This window comes from Medicago sativa, chromosome 4, assembly GCF_051527215.1.
Source record: "Medicago sativa cultivar Bolivia chromosome 4, Bolivia_mono, whole genome shotgun sequence".
Taxonomy (NCBI): domain Eukaryota; kingdom Viridiplantae; phylum Streptophyta; class Magnoliopsida; order Fabales; family Fabaceae; genus Medicago; species Medicago sativa.
In genome coordinates this window covers 53,242,294-53,259,544 of record NC_140752.1, presented here as the reverse complement: position 1 = coordinate 53,259,544, position 17,251 = coordinate 53,242,294, and the positions used below count along the sequence as shown (strand labels likewise).

At 36.4% G+C, this 17,251-nt stretch overlaps 1 protein-coding gene across 1 annotated transcript; it reads left to right on the top strand.

The window, feature by feature from the left end:
- The first annotated feature begins 2,972 nt into the window (after positions 1-2,972).
- On the top strand, positions 2,973-14,783 carry LOC146929809 (uncharacterized). The gene is made up of 2 exons (XM_085701548.1): positions 2,973-3,878; positions 3,972-14,783. Exon 2 carries the CDS (start codon positions 6,793-6,795, stop codon positions 8,299-8,301), a length of 1,509 nt encoding a protein of 502 aa, XP_085557674.1. The 5' UTR covers positions 2,973-3,878; positions 3,972-6,792; the 3' UTR covers positions 8,302-14,783.
- Positions 14,784-17,251: the final 2,468 nt, after the last annotated feature.

The window sequence follows — 17,251 nt, the reverse complement described above, 5'->3', positions numbered from 1 at the left end:
ATCATGGAGGAGAATTTGAAAATGCATTCTTTAAAGACTTCTTTGATGAAAAAGGAATTTTTCATAATTTCTCATGTGCAAGAACTCCACAACAAAATGGAGTTGTTGAAAGAAAAAATAGAACTCTTCAGGAAATGGCAAGAACAATGCTAAATGAGTCCAACGTAGAAAAATACTTTTGGGCTGAAGCCATAAATACTTCTTGCTATATCATAAACAGGGTTTCAATTAGAAAAATTCTAAACAAAACCCCATATGAACTCTGGAAAAATATAAAACCTAACATTTCATATTTCCACATTTTTGGATGTTATTGTTATATTTTAAATGATAAAGAAAATCTAGGAAAGTTTGATTCAAAATCAGATAAAGGAATATTTTTGGGATATGCAACAAATTCCAAAGGATATAGAATTTATAATTTGAAAAATCAAACCATGGAAATTAGCATGCATGTTATTTTTGATGAGTTCGATGATTTAATAATCAACAAAGAAGATGAAGAAGAAATCTCTCAAAAGGAAGATGATAACATTCAAGAACATTCTCCACAAGTTCTTCCAAGAAGCTGGAGAACCATTGGTGATCACCCTCCTGAACAAATCATTGGAGATACATCTGATGGAATAAGAACAAGACGATCATTCATAAATAATGATGTCAACATGGCAATGATCTCTCACATTGAACCAAAGAACATACAAGAGGCAATATGTGAAGAATCATGGGTAAAAGCCATGGAAGAAGAACTCTCTCAATTTGAGAAAAATGAAGTATGGAACCTTGTTCCTAAACCTCAAAATCAATCCATCATTGGAACAAGATGGGTATTTAGAAATAAACTAAATGAAGAAGGAAAAGTTATCAGAAATAAAGCTAGATTGGTAGCACAAGGGTATAATCAACAAGAAGGTATTGATTACGATGAAACTTTTGCTCCAGTAGCCAGGTTAGAAGCAATTAGAATTCTTCTTGCATATGCATCTCATAAAAATATTAAGTTATTTCAAATGGATGTCAAAAGTGCCTTTTTAAATGGATTTTTAAACGAGGAAGTTTATGTTCATCAACCTCCTGGTTTTGAGAACACAAATAAACCTAATCATGTGTTTAAACTCACAAAAGCACTATATGGTCTCAAACAAGCTCCTCGAGCTTGGTATGAAAGGTTAAGTACATTCTTAATCAAAAATAATTTTTCTAGAGGAAAAATAGATACAACTCTTTTTAGAAAAGATGACAACACAAATTTTTTAATTGTTCAAATTTATGTTGATGACATCATATTTGGTTCAACAAATGAAAAAATGTGCGATGATTTTTCCAATCTCATGCAAAGTGAATTTGAAATGAGTATGATGGGAGAATTAAGATTCTTTCTTGGCTTACAAATTAAGCAAGAATCAAATGGCATTTTTATTTGTCAAGAAAAATATATAAAAGATCTTCTCAAAAAATATAAAATGAATGAAGCCAAAATAATGGCAACTCCCATGCATCCAACATCTAACCTAGATAAGGATGAAAATGGAAAAACTATTTCTGAAAAAGAATACAGAGTAATGATTGGATCTCTGTTGTACTTAACTGCCAGTAGACCAGATATTGTTTTTGTTGTTGGTTTATATGCACGTTTTCAAACTTCTCCAAGAGAATCCCATTTAACTGCTGTAAAAAGAATTTTTAGATACCTAGTAGGTACTACTGATCTTGGCCTTTGGTATAGCAAAGGTTCTTGTTTTGATCTTATAGCATACTGTGATGCTGACTATGCTGGAGACAAAATAGAAAGAAAAAGCACAAGTGGAGCATGTCAGTTTCTTAGGAATGCACTTATAAGTTGGTCATGCAGAAAGCAAAACACTATTGCTCTGTCAACTACAGAAGCAGAATATGTGTCAGCAGCCAACTGTTGTTCTCAAGTTCTTTGGATTAAAAATCAACTTGAGGATTTCTCTATAAGGTACACAAATATTCCAGTATTTTGTGACAATACAAGTGCAATAAATTTATCAAAGAATCCCATTCAACATTCAAGATCAAAACATATTGAAATTAAACATCATTTCATTAGAGATCATGTTAATAAAAAGGAACTTGAATTAATTTTTGTTGATACAAAAAATCAATTAGCTGATATCTTTACTAAACCTTTAGTTGAGGATCACTTTAATTTTATTAAAGAAAAATTACACATTATTCAAAATCCCTGCAAAAGGTCCAAATAGGAAGAGTCTTCTCTTCATCAGAATATTCTGAAAACATTCTTGAAAGAAACACCCTCCAAGACAGACTTGAGGGACACGTCTCAACCATGTCCTTTCAAAAAAGTTTCTTCTACTTAACCTAGTCTCTAGGCAGAAAAGAAATTACCAAATCAAGAAAAATTACAACTCATTAATGCTCTTGTTCCCTCTCTCATCATTAAACTACTAAAAGTCACTTCTCACCTTTTTCCTCTCCCAAAAATCGGTTTCTACTTTCTCTCTCTAAAACTTCCCACTCTCTTCTTTCTCTGAATCGTCTCATCTTCTTCTCTCAAACCACCACCGTACACCACTTCCTTCACCACACATGGCTCGAACCAAAGGTGCCGGAAGCACTAACCCTGACAACTCATCTCCACTTTCATCATCTCCAACTCGTTCTCCTTCTCCACCGTCTCCTCCGACGAAACCACCATCATCCCCCACATCACCACGTTTCGATTTAACTCCACCACCAACTGTCATACCCCAAATTTTGACCACTTTTCTTGGTTTTTTTTATTTTTTATTCGTATCTTTTGCACAATTAAAACCGTTTTATTCGCATTTAATTAGTTAGAATTTTTATTCGTATTTTTTAAGCAGTTAAGAAACTTTTCATTCGTATTTTAATTAGTTAGAATTTCTATTTATATTTTTAATTAGTTAAAATCTTTTATTTGTTCGTCCCCTTTTTATTAATTTCTTTTTATTTCATTTCTTTTTAATTTTCGCTTTTATTGTAGTAATTAATCACATTTCTGTTTTATTAGTCTTAAGTATTTTATTATTAGTCTTTGGTCTTCAGTCCATGTGTCAAGTTATAATTGGTCCAAGAAGCATCTATTTCTTTCCTTTATCTCCAAGTTTCTTCAAGGGCTTTTTTGTCATCTGTCCATTTATCCCTCTTAACCTAATGTGTCACTATAAATAACTCCCAATCATTGGAGAGAAGGGGGCTGCACAAACTCTTACACAAACATAAATTCTAGGCGGCAGCTTCCAATTATGGATCAAAAATCAACTATTCCCTTGAGTTCTCCCAAGAACACATAACTCATCAATTGTCCAGCAACTTATCATCAAATATCACTTTCTTCCCAAATACACATACATTTTCGATTATCAAAAAAAACCTACACTAACAGTTTCGAAAATCATAACTCATCCTTTACAAATCATCACCAATCTTCAACTCTGCTCAAATCACCAAATCTCAACTATATTCACGGTCCAAACCAATCAAACAATTCTCAACCACAATCACAAACCATCACACAAATGCTCAAACACCTTCTTTGTTAACGAATCAACAACAACGAATCTAACACCCATTCCCTTCGTTATAAACGAATCCATCCACCGTTTCAAAAATACATATTCGAGACAAATCAAAGAGAAGAAGCTGAGTCGAATCCGGGCAAACAGAGAAGGAAGAACAGGACCGTTTTCTTCCACAACAACAAAGACGAGTCGTTTGCGACTCAGCAAGGAGGGAGGAATACATAACAGATCGGAACCGGAAACGTAAACAGAGAAGAAGAAGTAGCAGATCCGGGAAGCAAAAGTAGGGAGATGGAATGATTTTGAATTCTCTGTCATCTTCTTTGGTCCCTCCGATCTAAAATTGAGGTAATACTTTATCTCCCTCTTTTATTTCAATCTGTTACATGTTCATGTGTGTGTATGTTTGAGATTTCTTTGGTCCATGTTTTAAAGTTCTAGATTTAGGCCGGTGTGATGTTGTGTTTGAAAATCCGAGTTGAGTTTTGAACTTAGAAGCAAAAAGGATGTGTGAATATGTAATTGGTTTTTCTGAAAACGACGGAAGGTTGTTCCTCGCCGGAAATTAATGAAGAAGGGGGCGGAGTTTTTGTTTATGATGAAAGAAAAAAGAGCTGTTTGTTTAAGTTTAGAGATGGAATAGAACGTGGAAATGGGTATTTCATTATTCCCAAACCATTATTATACTTCTTTCTTTTTTCTATTTTATATTTTTATCTCATTATTATTATTTTTAACCCATTTTATTAAACCAACCATAATCCATGGGTTCAAACAACCCGTTCCAGCAAGCTAGTTGGCCTTTTTTCCATTCTTTTTAATTTTTCTTGCTTTCTGTTCATGTACCTCTCTCGCTATCGTTTACACCCTCCTTCTTGTGCATCATTCTATCATTGACTTTAATCATGCATTGTTACTTTACTCTTTTTAGCATATCTACATAGTTAGGTTAATGACATCTCCTGCATTGTTTTTTAGTTTCTCTTGTCATTTTTTTTTCTTTCTTTTCCTTCTTTAACATCTTATCATGCCTAAAATCATTTCATGCATCTTTTTGGTTGTTGTTTCGTTTTTGGTTCTCGATATCAAACATTCTTACAACCTAGCTTTAAAATTCAACTCTAGCTCCATGCATTTTCAAATTTTTCACTCCATGATATCTCTTGTTGATTTTGCTTTAATCTTTCAATTTCTATGCATTGCTTTAAAAAATTTAACATCATGCGTTCCTTCTTTCTAAAAATTCTTTTTAATTAAAGATGTTTCATGCATCTTGAAGCTTTAAAAATTTCTAACATGATTGCATTTCATTCTAGTATAAGATGCTTTTAATTTTCTCATTATCTTACTATATCATGTTTGCTTTAATTTTAGTACATCTTCATGCATTTTCTTTTCCTTTGGCAATTTATGCAAGCCCCATGATATTTAGTGTGTATAATTAGGGAAGTGATGTAATTTATTTTGGACTTTGCATTTCTCTTAGTGTGTATCTAGGAATGGTATGTAATAGCGTAGTAAATGCACACACCGACACAAGCACCGACACTATCACTTTATTTATCGCTTTACGCTCGCTTTATTTTTCACGTTATTACGCTAGCTTTACCGTTAGTTTAGAAAAACCTTTTTTTTTATTTCAAAAATCAAATAAGCAAAAATCAAATCCTTTTCTCAATAAACCTTGGATCCAAATCCAAGAGGTTTTTCCTTTATTTTCTTAATCAAATTTTCAATGAAGCTTTAATTAAACTTAGACTAAAATTTTGCAAATAAAATGAAACAACCTCACTTCTATTTTATTCTTCTATACCTTTGAGGTCTCGCAACCCTTCTCAAAATCATTTTCAAAAAATAATTAAAATCAACCTAACCCACAAAAAAATATTTTTAAGAACGAACTACGGCGGTTTTGATCCCTTTTAAGGGTACGTAGGCAGAGGCTTTATTCCTCTCAAATCGATCAAATAAAAATAAACTCATACTTCTTCTCCCTCCATTCTTTCACTTCAACTTTAAACAACAAATTTTCAAATAAAAATAAAGTTAGAAAGAGGTTCTCACGGAGTACCGTGAACGACGCGGGTGCCTAACACCTTCCCGAATCGTAACCGACCCCCGGATCCAAAAAGGGTTTTTCAATCTCTTTTTCCCTTCCCAAGAATAAAATCGAGCAAGTCCGGTAGATTGAAGGTTCAAGTCCAATCAATGGCTTGACACCCGAAAATCTTGGTCTACAAAAATGGCGACTTCACTGGGGATCCTACGCGGGTTAAGCCTACCTTTCTTCCTTTTTTACTTGTGCTCTTTTACCTTGTAAATACGTGTTTACTTGTTTATTTTTAACGTGAGCGGTGAGACAAGTCCAAAACCCAGACTTGAGAGAAACATTAGGATAGGATGGTGGTATAATCATAGTGTCCTGCCAAGAGTGAATTTTGGTTGTGGCACATGTGATAACCCCACTCAACTTAGGGATCTTAGAGATATACTATGTTGACATGAGTATTCGTGATCGACATGTTTATTTTTAAGTGACCGCTAAAAGTTGAGGACCTTTAGTTACCTTTAACCCTACTTGGCCTTTTTAGGACGTAGTGCGGTGGCTAATCTTGAGTCAATCTTGATTTAGTTGATACGCGATACTACACTCAGACGAGACTTTCTTACGGATGATATTGGAACGAGAGTAATTTCGTAAACCGATGAAATTCGTAAGTAGTTGAAAACTCTGGGAACTTGGTAGAACCCTTGTCACTTTTGCAAATGGAAACCATAGTCCTCACCAAATGGCGTTGTGACCCTAAGCTCCAACATTGTGTACCTCAAACTTCATCATCATGCATACATGCATCCATTCATAAATACTTTTTTCCATCAAATATTGAAAGATTTAGCCAAGTTTTTTGTAAACATCAAAGGAATGGACCTTGTAAGAATGAACACCAAGCAATACAATTTCAAAAAATCTTACCTAAGCTTTTGCTTTTGTTAAGAACTTCTTCTTTGGTTTCGTTCTTACCTTTTGAAAAGAAAACCGCTTGCAATATCTTTACAATTTTCAAATGAAACCATGTTCCTCTACGATGTTTACAAATTAGCTTCAATAAGTCCTTCAAAAAAAAATTCACATTTTTTGCATAAACATATCATGCATCATCTTTGCATTCATAGTTTCTAGTCCGTGTCTCATACTTTGTTTCTGCCTACAAAAGGTCAATCTATCAGTCTACTCGCACCTACAACACTCGAGCAAATCAGAATGGATCATCTTGAACAAGAGAACCACAAGCTTCGTGAAGAGGTGACAACCCTTCGGGCCGAAAATGAGATTTTGAGGAACTTAGTATCTTTAATGACGGTTGCACAGAGTCAACCATTATCCTTTCCTGTTGTCAGATCTCAAGCTCAGACGGCTGCTTCCACTACCCCGATTTCAACAGTGTTTGCTAGTACTCCTCAACATGCAATGCTTGAAGGTTATCTCTGGAGCACACCATTAAGTTCTGGTGAAGTATTCCGTCATGGTGTCTCTAAGGTTCAAGCTCCTTTTGTGCAACAGACAATGCCTATCCCTCAACTGGGTCCTTTGATCCCTCAAGCCGCTATGACCTACTCAACTCCTTTGATTCATACTACTCAACAGGGCCCTGGGCCGATCTATCACTTAGGAAATGTGGTTGCATACGACCGGATAGCTGAACTAGAAGAAAAGTTTGACAGAATACAGTTGGAATTGAAAGCTCTTCGTGGGAAAGAACTGTTTGGGACAAATGCTTATGATCTTTGCTTGGTTCCCAATGTCGTGATACCACCCAAATTCAAGGTCCCTGATTTTGAGAAATACAAAGGGAACATTTGCCCTGAGCTTCATTTGGTAATGTACGTGAGAAAGATGTCTGCTCAAGTAGGCAATGATGAGCTCCTTATCCACTGTTTCCAAGATAGTTTGACTGGTGCCGCACTGATATGGTATATGAGTCTGAGCAAGGATGATATCAAAACTTTCAGTGATTTGTGTGAGGCTTTCGTTCAGCGGTATAATTACAACTTGCACTTGGCCCCAGACAGAAAGGAATTGCAGGCCATGACTCAGAATGATAATGAATCCTTCAAAGCTTATGCCCAACGTTGGAGAGATTTCACTGAACAAGTCCGTCCACGTCTAGAAGAGAAAGAGTTGACTGAGATTTTTCTGGAAACTCTGGATCCGTTCTATTTTGAGCATATGCTTGCAAGTGCATCTGGCAATTTCACGGATATGATGGCCGCAGGCATGCGTATTGAAGATTGGGTCCGAAAAGGACAGTTGATCAAAGAAGTTGTTCCCACTAATGGTTCAGAAGAGGAAGACCAGGAAATGAGTGTGGCAGAAAGTCAACCTCAACAACAGTATCTGGCTTATCACCCTGTTGCCGCTGTTATGTCTGTCACAAATGCTCTGCAAAGTTCGGGTTATCAACCCCAGTTTCAGCAATATCAACAACAGCCTCGACAACGGATTTCAAGGAAACAGATTGACCCTATTCCCATGACGTATGCAGAGTTGTTTCCAAAGTTGCTTGAAAGGAATTTGGTCTATCCCAAGGCACCTCTGCCAATGCCAGCAAAGTTGTCAGCCCAGCATAGGCCCGACCTCTTTTGTGCTTTCCATCAAGAGGCAGCAGGTCACGATATTGAACAATGTTTTGCATTTCAGAAGATAGTTCAGAAGTTGATCCGAAAAAACCTCATACCTTTTGAAGAGTTTGAATTCGAATGTGCAAGTTAATCTGATATCGGCTCTTGGTATCTAAGGTTGACACTTGAAATGTTTAGCTGCAATTGGGTCTTAGTTGATGTTTATTTCTACTGCTCATTTGGTCAATTAATATGTTTGTTTGTTGCTTTATGTTTTTCAAAAAAAAAAAATCCTTTCGTCCCACCCGAGACGGAAGTGAACTTATTTAGGGCTTTTTGCTTTATGTAGTTTCATCATTAATTAAAAGGTCGCTTTGATCCCGACTTTGTTTTTATTTTGTGCTTTTTCTGGAAAGATGGTAATACAAAAAACCAAAAATTCTTTACTTTAAATCTTTTCCACATATTTGCATAATCATAATGTTTATATCAATAATCAAATCATGCATTAATAAACCCGTTGAACACTTAAACCATGTACTCTCTCTCAACTTTGAGTTCCTTGTATCCGAGACTGAAGAGGAGTATGAAGAAGAAGTTTCCAATGTGATTTCTCGCCTACTGGGGCATCTGGGCCATCGAAGCTGCGAATATCAAGAAAGATTGTCCAGAAGAGGACTTTCATGTACAAAGACTGGCACGAGATGCTACCATCTGCCTTGCAGGGATGTTATACTTCAAATGCACACTTCAACAGGGGCAACCCCCCCACCATCCCTCAGTATACAATATAAAGGCAATGCTTCACATGGAGGTCAAAGTCCCGGCAACGGAAGTTCTAATGAAAGCTAAACTTGATTGAAATTCAAAAGTGTTATTGTTGTGTGCCACCGACAGTTATATCAAGTATTCGACAAAGAAGGCTCGTCCCCGTGAATGTCAAGAAAGTGGCTTTGTGCTCAAAAATATGTTGTCTGATTCCAGGGGCAAAGGAATGCCTAATTACAAAAGCATAGTGATGAACTTGTGTGTCCTATGAATGCCAGTGCAGTCAAGAAATACTTTGTTAAAATAAAAAGCTCGATAAGTCGCAAACTGGAAAAAGCGGCTTAGGCAAAAAGGAGCGTCTCGATGGATTGAAAACCTGAAAGGGCGGTCCATGCAAAAGTTAGAGACATGTAAAAAAAAATGATAAAAAAAAAATGTGTTTATCCTGATAGGTTGACACCCGCAAGGGCGACCTATGCAAAAGTTAAGGATTATGACAAAGTAACTGCATCTGGTCGGACATGACTCACTTGGGACATTCCAGTCGTCAAAAGACTTCCGACTTATGGCAAGGCATCTTCATCAAATCAAGTATGATTCATCTGAGGCATCTTAACTGTCAAAGGACTCCCGATATAAAGCATCTGCAGGTCAAAGACTCAGAACAGTGGAATTCAAAGTTGTTAGAGAGTATAGCGGTTGTTGTGTTCAATGTACCTTTTCCAATATAATTACCATTTTCCAAACTTTTTAAAATCTGTGGAACCACGCCTTTGGCAGGTCACCACTCCTTTACATCTAATTTGAGCATGTGCCTATTTATTTGAAATTCTCATTTATTCTGTTTGCATAATTTTCTTCTATTTTTGATGTGAATACTTAAAGCAAAAAATAAAAAAAATCTTTTTTAATGTCCTTTGAAAAGCATAAACAACAGGTACATCTTATTGGAACTTATGAGTAGTAGAAACATACATCAACATTCGTCCCAAGGACAGTTAAACTCTACAAGATAGTTATGGACAAGTGTTGTGCGATGACCTCTGTCAAAAAAAAAAAAAAAAAAATACAAAAAAAAAAAAGAGCTCGCTAAGTCGAAAACCCGAAAGGGCGGCTTAAGCCAAAAATGAGCGTCCCGGTGGACTGAAAACCCGAAAAGGGCGGTCCAGGCAAAAATTAGGGGCATAAAAAAATATATATCTATACTCCCGGTGGATTGAAAACCCGAAAGGGCGATCCAGGAAAAAGTTAGGGATTCAAAAAAATATATACAAAAAAAATGAAAAAGAAAATAAGGACAGAGGCATCACAGTTCAAGTGGGTCGAATGGAAAGAAAGCACTTTGTGTTTGCTTACAAATGGCGACTTCTGTCAGAATGATTGATTGATGGGTTTTATCCCGAGAAATGGCGACTTTTGCCGGTGATTTGATGAATGGCGACTCCTGTCTATGGTTTAATTGACGGTGTCTCCCATCTGTGGCTTGATTAATGTATTTTATCCCTTAGAGATGGCGACTTCTGCCAAATTGTTGATTGATGAGCTGTTTCCCCAAGAGAATTGATTATTGGGCTTTCTCCCCTCAAGTGGTTTGATTATGGGGCATTCTGTCTCCAAGCGGTTTGATTATGGGGCATTCTCCCTTCAGTGGTGTGGTTATGGGTTGTTCCCCCACCAGTGGTCTGAGTATGAGCTTTACCTTGACAGTGTTTAACTCATCTCCAGTAATGTTATCCCCAATGAAGATTGCCGAGTGGTTGTACTGCGGTGTCGGTCCATCTCTCATCTTACCTATCCTCTTTTGTTTCATCAAGTTCACCTGTCATATACAGTCATACATTCATACATTCATTCATACATATATTCATGCATATAAACATTCATGCACATATTGCATGCATACAAAATATCATTGCATTTACCACCTCGTGTCTTATTTCAACTGTATCTCATAAAAGCGTCTACCCCAGTGTGTCTGGTCCAGAGAAGTCATTCACTGTAAGCCCGGTGGATTCCGGCGAACTCTTACCAAGCCCATGGATTCCAGCAAACTTATCAAAAGCCGAGTGGATTCACGCAACCTCTTATCAAAAGCCGAGTGGATTCTCGCAAAACTCTTATGAAGCCGAGTGGATTCTCGCAAACCTTTCATCAAAAGCCGAGTGTATTCTCGCAAACCTTTCATCAAAAGCCGAGTGTATTCTCGCAAACCTTTCATCAAAAGCCGAGTGTATGCTCGCAAACCTTTCATCAAAAGCCGAGTGTATTCTCGCAAACCTTTCATCAAAAGCCGAATGTATTCTCGCAAACCTTTCATCAAAAGCCGAGTGTATTCTCGCAAACCTTTCATCAAAAGCCGAGTGTATGCTCGCAAACCTTTCATCAAAAGCCGAGTGTATGCTCGCAAACCTTTCATCAAAAGCCGAGTGGATTTCTCTCAAACATTTCATCAAAAGTCGAGTGGATTCTCGCAAACTTTTATTTTGCTTCAAATGGTCAGTCCCAAACCACGGACAGCTTGTGTTTACCTGTCATTCCCTTAATATGTCGTCCCCAGCTTATGTTCAAGAGGCGTCACTAATCCAATACATAAAAAGGTCATCCTCAAGGTGTTTAATTCATGAATGTCACCAATCAATTTGTGTTCAGGTGGTAGATCCCATCCAATAATCACTTTATCAATACTAATCAATATAGACAAGCTTTATCTTCTGTACTTTCGTCCTTACCACAAGCTGTCGGTAATGGACAAGCTTTACTTTCCGTCTTAAGCTTTATTTTTCGTCTCAAGCGTTATTTGCCGTCTCGAGCTTTGTTTTCCGTCTCAAGCTTTATCTTCCGTCTGAGTTTTATCTTCAGTCCAAGCTTTATCTTCCGTCTGAGCTTTATGTTCCGTTCAAGCTTTATCTTCTGTATGTTCGTCTTTACCACGAAAGTCGGTAATAGACAGTCTTTTCTCCCCAGTGAAACTTATCAGTTCGTTCCCCCAGTCAGTTTATTTTTGTCGTCTTTGCATTCATACTTGCATCACTTGCATTCATATCATTATATTCATTGCATTCTCAGCTTTTCAACTGGTCAAAATTCGGTGTACTTAGTATTTAAGTCTCTTCGACCCATCGATTTAAAAGTTTTCTTTCAAATCTTCGTGACGAAGAAACTTAAATAGGGGCATCTGTCATACCCCAAATTTTGACCACTTTTCTTGGTTTTTTTTATTTTTTATTCGTATCTTTTGCACAATTAAAACCGTTTTATTCGCATTTAATTAGTTAGAATTTTTATTCGTATTTTTTAAGCAGTTAAGAAACTTTTCATTCGTATTTTAATTAGTTAGAATTTCTATTTATATTTTTAATTAGTTAAAATCTTTTATTTGTTCGTCCCCTTTTTATTAATTTCTTTTTATTTCATTTCTTTTTAATTTTCGCTTTTATTGTAGTAATTAATCACATTTCTGTTTTATTAGTCTTAAGTATTTTATTATTAGTCTTTGGTCTTCAGTCCATGTGTCAAGTTATAATTGGTCCAAGAAGCATCTATTTCTTTCCTTTATCTCCAAGTTTCTTCAAGGGCTTTTTTGTCATCTGTCCATTTATCCCTCTTAACCTAATGTGTCACTATAAATAACTCCCAATCATTGGAGAGAAGGGGGCTGCACAAACTCTTACACAAACATAAATTCTAGGCGGCAGCTTCCAATTATGGATCAAAAATCAACTATTCCCTTGAGTTCTCCCAAGAACACATAACTCATCAATTGTCCAGCAACTTATCATCAAATATCACTTTCTTCCCAAATACACATACATTTTCGATTATCAAAAAAAACCTACACTAACAGTTTCGAAAATCATAACTCATCCTTTACAAATCATCACCAATCTTCAAATCTGCTCAAATCACCAAATCTCAACTATATTCACGGGCCAAACCAATCAAACAATTCTCAACCACAATCACAAACCATCACACAAATGCTCAAACACCTTCTTTGTTAACGAATCAACAACAACGAATCTAACACCCATTCCCTTCGTTATAAACGAATCCATCCACCGTTTCAAAAATACATATTCGAGACAAATCAAAGAGAAGAAGCTGAGTCGAATCCGAGCAAACAGAGAAGGAAGAACAGGACCGTTTTCTTCCACAACAACAAAGACGAGTCGTTTGCGACTCAGCAAGGAGGGAGGAATACATAACAGATCGGAACCGGAAACGTAAACAGAGAAGAAGAAGTAGCAGATCCGGGAAGCAAAAGTAGGGAGATGGAATGATTTTGAATTCTCTGTCATCTTCTTTGGTCCCTCCGATCTAAAATTGAGGTAATACTTTATCTCCCTCTTTTATTTCAATCTGTTACATGTTCATGTGTGTGTATGTTTGAGATTTCTTTGGTCCATGTTTTAAAGTTCTAGATTTAGGCCGGTGTGATGTTGTGTTTGAAAATCCGAGTTGAGTTTTGAACTTAGAAGCAAAAAGGATGTGTGAATATGTAATTGGTTTTTCTGAAAACGACGGAAGGTTGTTCCTCGCCGGAAATTAATGAAGAAGGGGGCGGAGTTTTTGTTTATGATGAAAGAAAAAAGAGCTGTTTGTTTAAGTTTAGAGATGGAATAGAACGTGGAAATGGGTATTTCATTATTCCCAAACCATTATTATACTTCTTTCTTTTTTCTATTTTATATTTTTATCTCATTATTATTATTTTTAACCCATTTTATTAAACCAACCATAATCCATGGGTTCAAACAACCCGTTCCAGCAAGCTAGTTGGCCTTTATTCCATTCTTTTTAATTTTTCTTGCTTTATGTTCATGTACCTCTCTCGCTATCGTTTACACCCTCCTTCTTGTGCATCATTCTATCATTGACTTTAATCATGCATTGTTACTTTACTCTTTTTAGCATATCTACATAGTTAGGTTAATGACATCTCCTGCATTGTTTTTTAGTTTCTCTTGTCATTTTTTTTTCTTTCTTTTCCTTCTTTAACATCTTATCATGCCTAAAATCATTTCATGCATCTTTTTGGTTGTTGTTTCGTTTTTGGTTCTCGATATCAAACATTCTTACAACCTAGCTTTAAAATTCAACTCTAGCTCCATGCATTTTCAAATTTTTCACTCCATGATATCTCTTGTTGATTTTGCTTTAATCTTTCAATTTCTATGCATTGCTTTAAAAAATTTAACATCATGCGTTCCTTCTTTCTAAAAATTCTTTTTAATTAAAGATGTTTCATGCATCTTGAAGCTTTAAAAATTTCTAACATGATTGCATTTCATTCTAGTATAGGATGCTTTTAATTTTCTCATTATCTTACTATATCATGTTTGCTTTAATTTTAGTACATCTTCATGCATTTTCTTTTCCTTTGGCAATTTATGCAAGCCCCATGATATTTAGTGTGTATAATTAGGGAAGTGATGTAATTTATTTTGGGCTTTGCATTTCTCTTAGTGTGTATCTAGGAATGGTATGTAATAGCGTAGTAAATGCACACACCGACACAAGCACCGACACTATCACTTTATTTATCGCTTTACGCTCGCTTTATTTTTCACGTTATTACGCTAGCTTTACCGTTAGTTTAGAAAAACCTTTTTTTTTATTTCAAAAATCAAATAAGCAAAAATCAAATCCTTTTCTCAATAAACCTTGGATCCAAATCCAAGAGGTTTTTCCTTTATTTTCTTAATCAAATTTTCAATGAAGCTTTAATTAAACTTAGACTAAAATTTTGCAAATAAAATGAAACAACCTCACTTCTATTTTATTCTTCTATACCTTTGAGGTCTCGCAACCCTTCTCAAAATCATTTTCAAAAAATAATTAAAATCAACCTAACCCACAAAAAAATATTTTTAAGAACGAACTACGGCGGTTTTGATCCCTTTTAAGGGTACGTAGGCAGAGGCTTTATTCCTCTCAAATCGATCAAATAAAAATAAACTCATACTTCTTCTCCCTCCATTCTTTCACTTCAACTTTAAACAACAAATTTTCAAATAAAAATAAAGTTAGAAAGAGGTTCTCACGGAGTACCGTGAACGACGCGGGTGCCTAACACCTTCCCGAATCGTAACCGACCCCCGGATCCAAAAAGGGTTTTTCAATCTCTTTTTCCCTTCCCAAGAATAAAATCGAGCAAGTCCGGTAGATTGAAGGTTCAAGTCCAATCAATGGCTTGACACCCGAAAATCTTGGTCTACACCAACCAAAGAAACTACTCCATTCAAAATTCCACCACAATCTCCGCTCAAAAACACTGTTGAACAAACCATGCAAGATGGTTATCTCACCACCGAAACCACACCAGAAAAAACTCCATCGAAGAATGATGAAGAACTTCCTTTCATCCCTGACCCAGAATCTTTCCATCCTCTTGCGATGGTTGTGTATGTTGAACCACAACCAACATTTGTCAACCTCAATCTCAACCCACCAACAGAAGTTGTTGATGAACAACAAACCACTCCTCAGGAACCTCCAAAACTGAACAAAATGGCTCCTCATCTTAGGAACGCCACCAAAAGGAAGATGCCTCCAATGAAGGCTAAATCTGCTCCTAATCCAAGACCTAGGAAATCTCTAAGGCTTCGAACAAGGAAAACCAACAGTGTGGACACAACTGTCCATGAAATCTCTAATTCAGATGAAGAAACGGAACCACCTACTCCTTTGGTTGAGAAAACTCCTTCTCCTTTTAAGCCTAAACCTAAGAGTAGCAAAAAGGTCTCAAAACCTTCTGTCAAGGCTTCTGTACCAAAACCAAAGCCTAAACCAACTGTGAAGGACAAAGGAAAACAGAAGCAAACTGTTGAACCAGATCGTTCTCCAGAAGGTTCTTCAGAAAGCTCTTCAGATGAAGATGACAAACTGTCTTCAGATTATTCTCCAGAATGTTCTCCAAAGCACAAAACTGCCTCAAAACCAAAGAACATTAAAATCTCTCAAGGAAAGAAGGTACCTCTGTTTGATCCAACATTGAAAAAGGATTTCAAGAAGAAATGGGAAAACAGATCTATTGGAATTGGAAGGTATTATGACTTTGTCAAACTTGAAAAAGACAAAGTTGATCTTAAGGAATATGTGGATGAGCAAGGTTGGACCAAATTTCTTCAACTTCGTGAGAGACACTACCCAAAGCTTATTCAAGCTTTCTACTTCATGGCAGAAGTCTACCCTGAGGAAAGCCTAATAGTGTCTAGGATCAAGGATGTTGAGATTCGTCTCACTCCACAGGTAATCTCTGACATTCTTGGTATCTCTAATACTGGTCGTACTGTCTTTGGTGATGATTGGTTTGAAAAACTCGAAGTAGATTCTGAGAATGTTCTCAAACTCCTTTTCAAACCAAATGTCACTGAGTTTGTTTCTTCGAACCTTCTGCCTAAACCAAAAATGTTCCATGGTATAAGTCAACACTGTGTCTTACCTAGGAATGGCAATTTTCAAAATGTAAGTCCAAATGATCTTTTAGTCATGTATCATCTCTACATGAAAGAGAAATTGAGTCTGCCTCATATCATAATTCATAACATGATTAATGTCATTCAATCTCGAAACAAAAAGTCATGTCTGCCATATGGAATGGCTCTCACTAAAATCTTCATCAAAAATCATGTTCCTTTTGAGGGTGAACAATCTCTATTTGAGTATTCTCAATTCACCCCAAAGAATCTGAGTCACATGAAGCAGGAACCTGATGTTGAGCCTCAAACTGACCTCAAAAGAAAGAGGGAAGATGAGTCTGCTCTGCAAAATCCTGTTCTAGAAAATGCTTCTGATGAACACTGCATCCCTTCAGAACGTTCTCCAGAACGTTCTCCAGAACGTTCTCCTGTGATGGAGGAGGATCAGGAATTGCTTGCTAATTTTGGCAACAATGTGTCTTTCTCAAATGTCAAGGCTTCTGAGATCCTTCAAAGCTTCACAGAAAAACCCCCGGTCACAAAATCATCAAACTTGTTTATCTCTCCACAAAAGCATGAATATTCTGCTTTATTCCAACTGACTCAATGGACAAACTCTTTGCTCCACAAGGTTTTGATACATCTGTCTAGATGGATTCTTTCAAATCTCTTCAAACCAATCTCACTTTTCCTTCAAGGTTTACTGAGTCTCCTTCTATGGTGCAAAGGATTGTTGAGAACAATGAAAGGCCAACCAAAAGGTCTAAAGTTAAGAAAGATTGCAGCAAGACATGTAATGATCTGACTAGGGTTATTGAAGGGAATAATGCTATTTTGCATTATCTGTCTTGGCTAACTTATGAATCTACTCTATCAAGGAAATGGAAGAACACCATGAGTGACAAGAATGAG

What these genes read in the sequence shown, in the direction of transcription:
- LOC146929809 (XM_085701548.1), top strand. Translation starts at nt 6,793, where the DNA reads ATGGATCATCTTGAACAAGAGAACCACAAGCTTCGTGAAGAGGTGACA.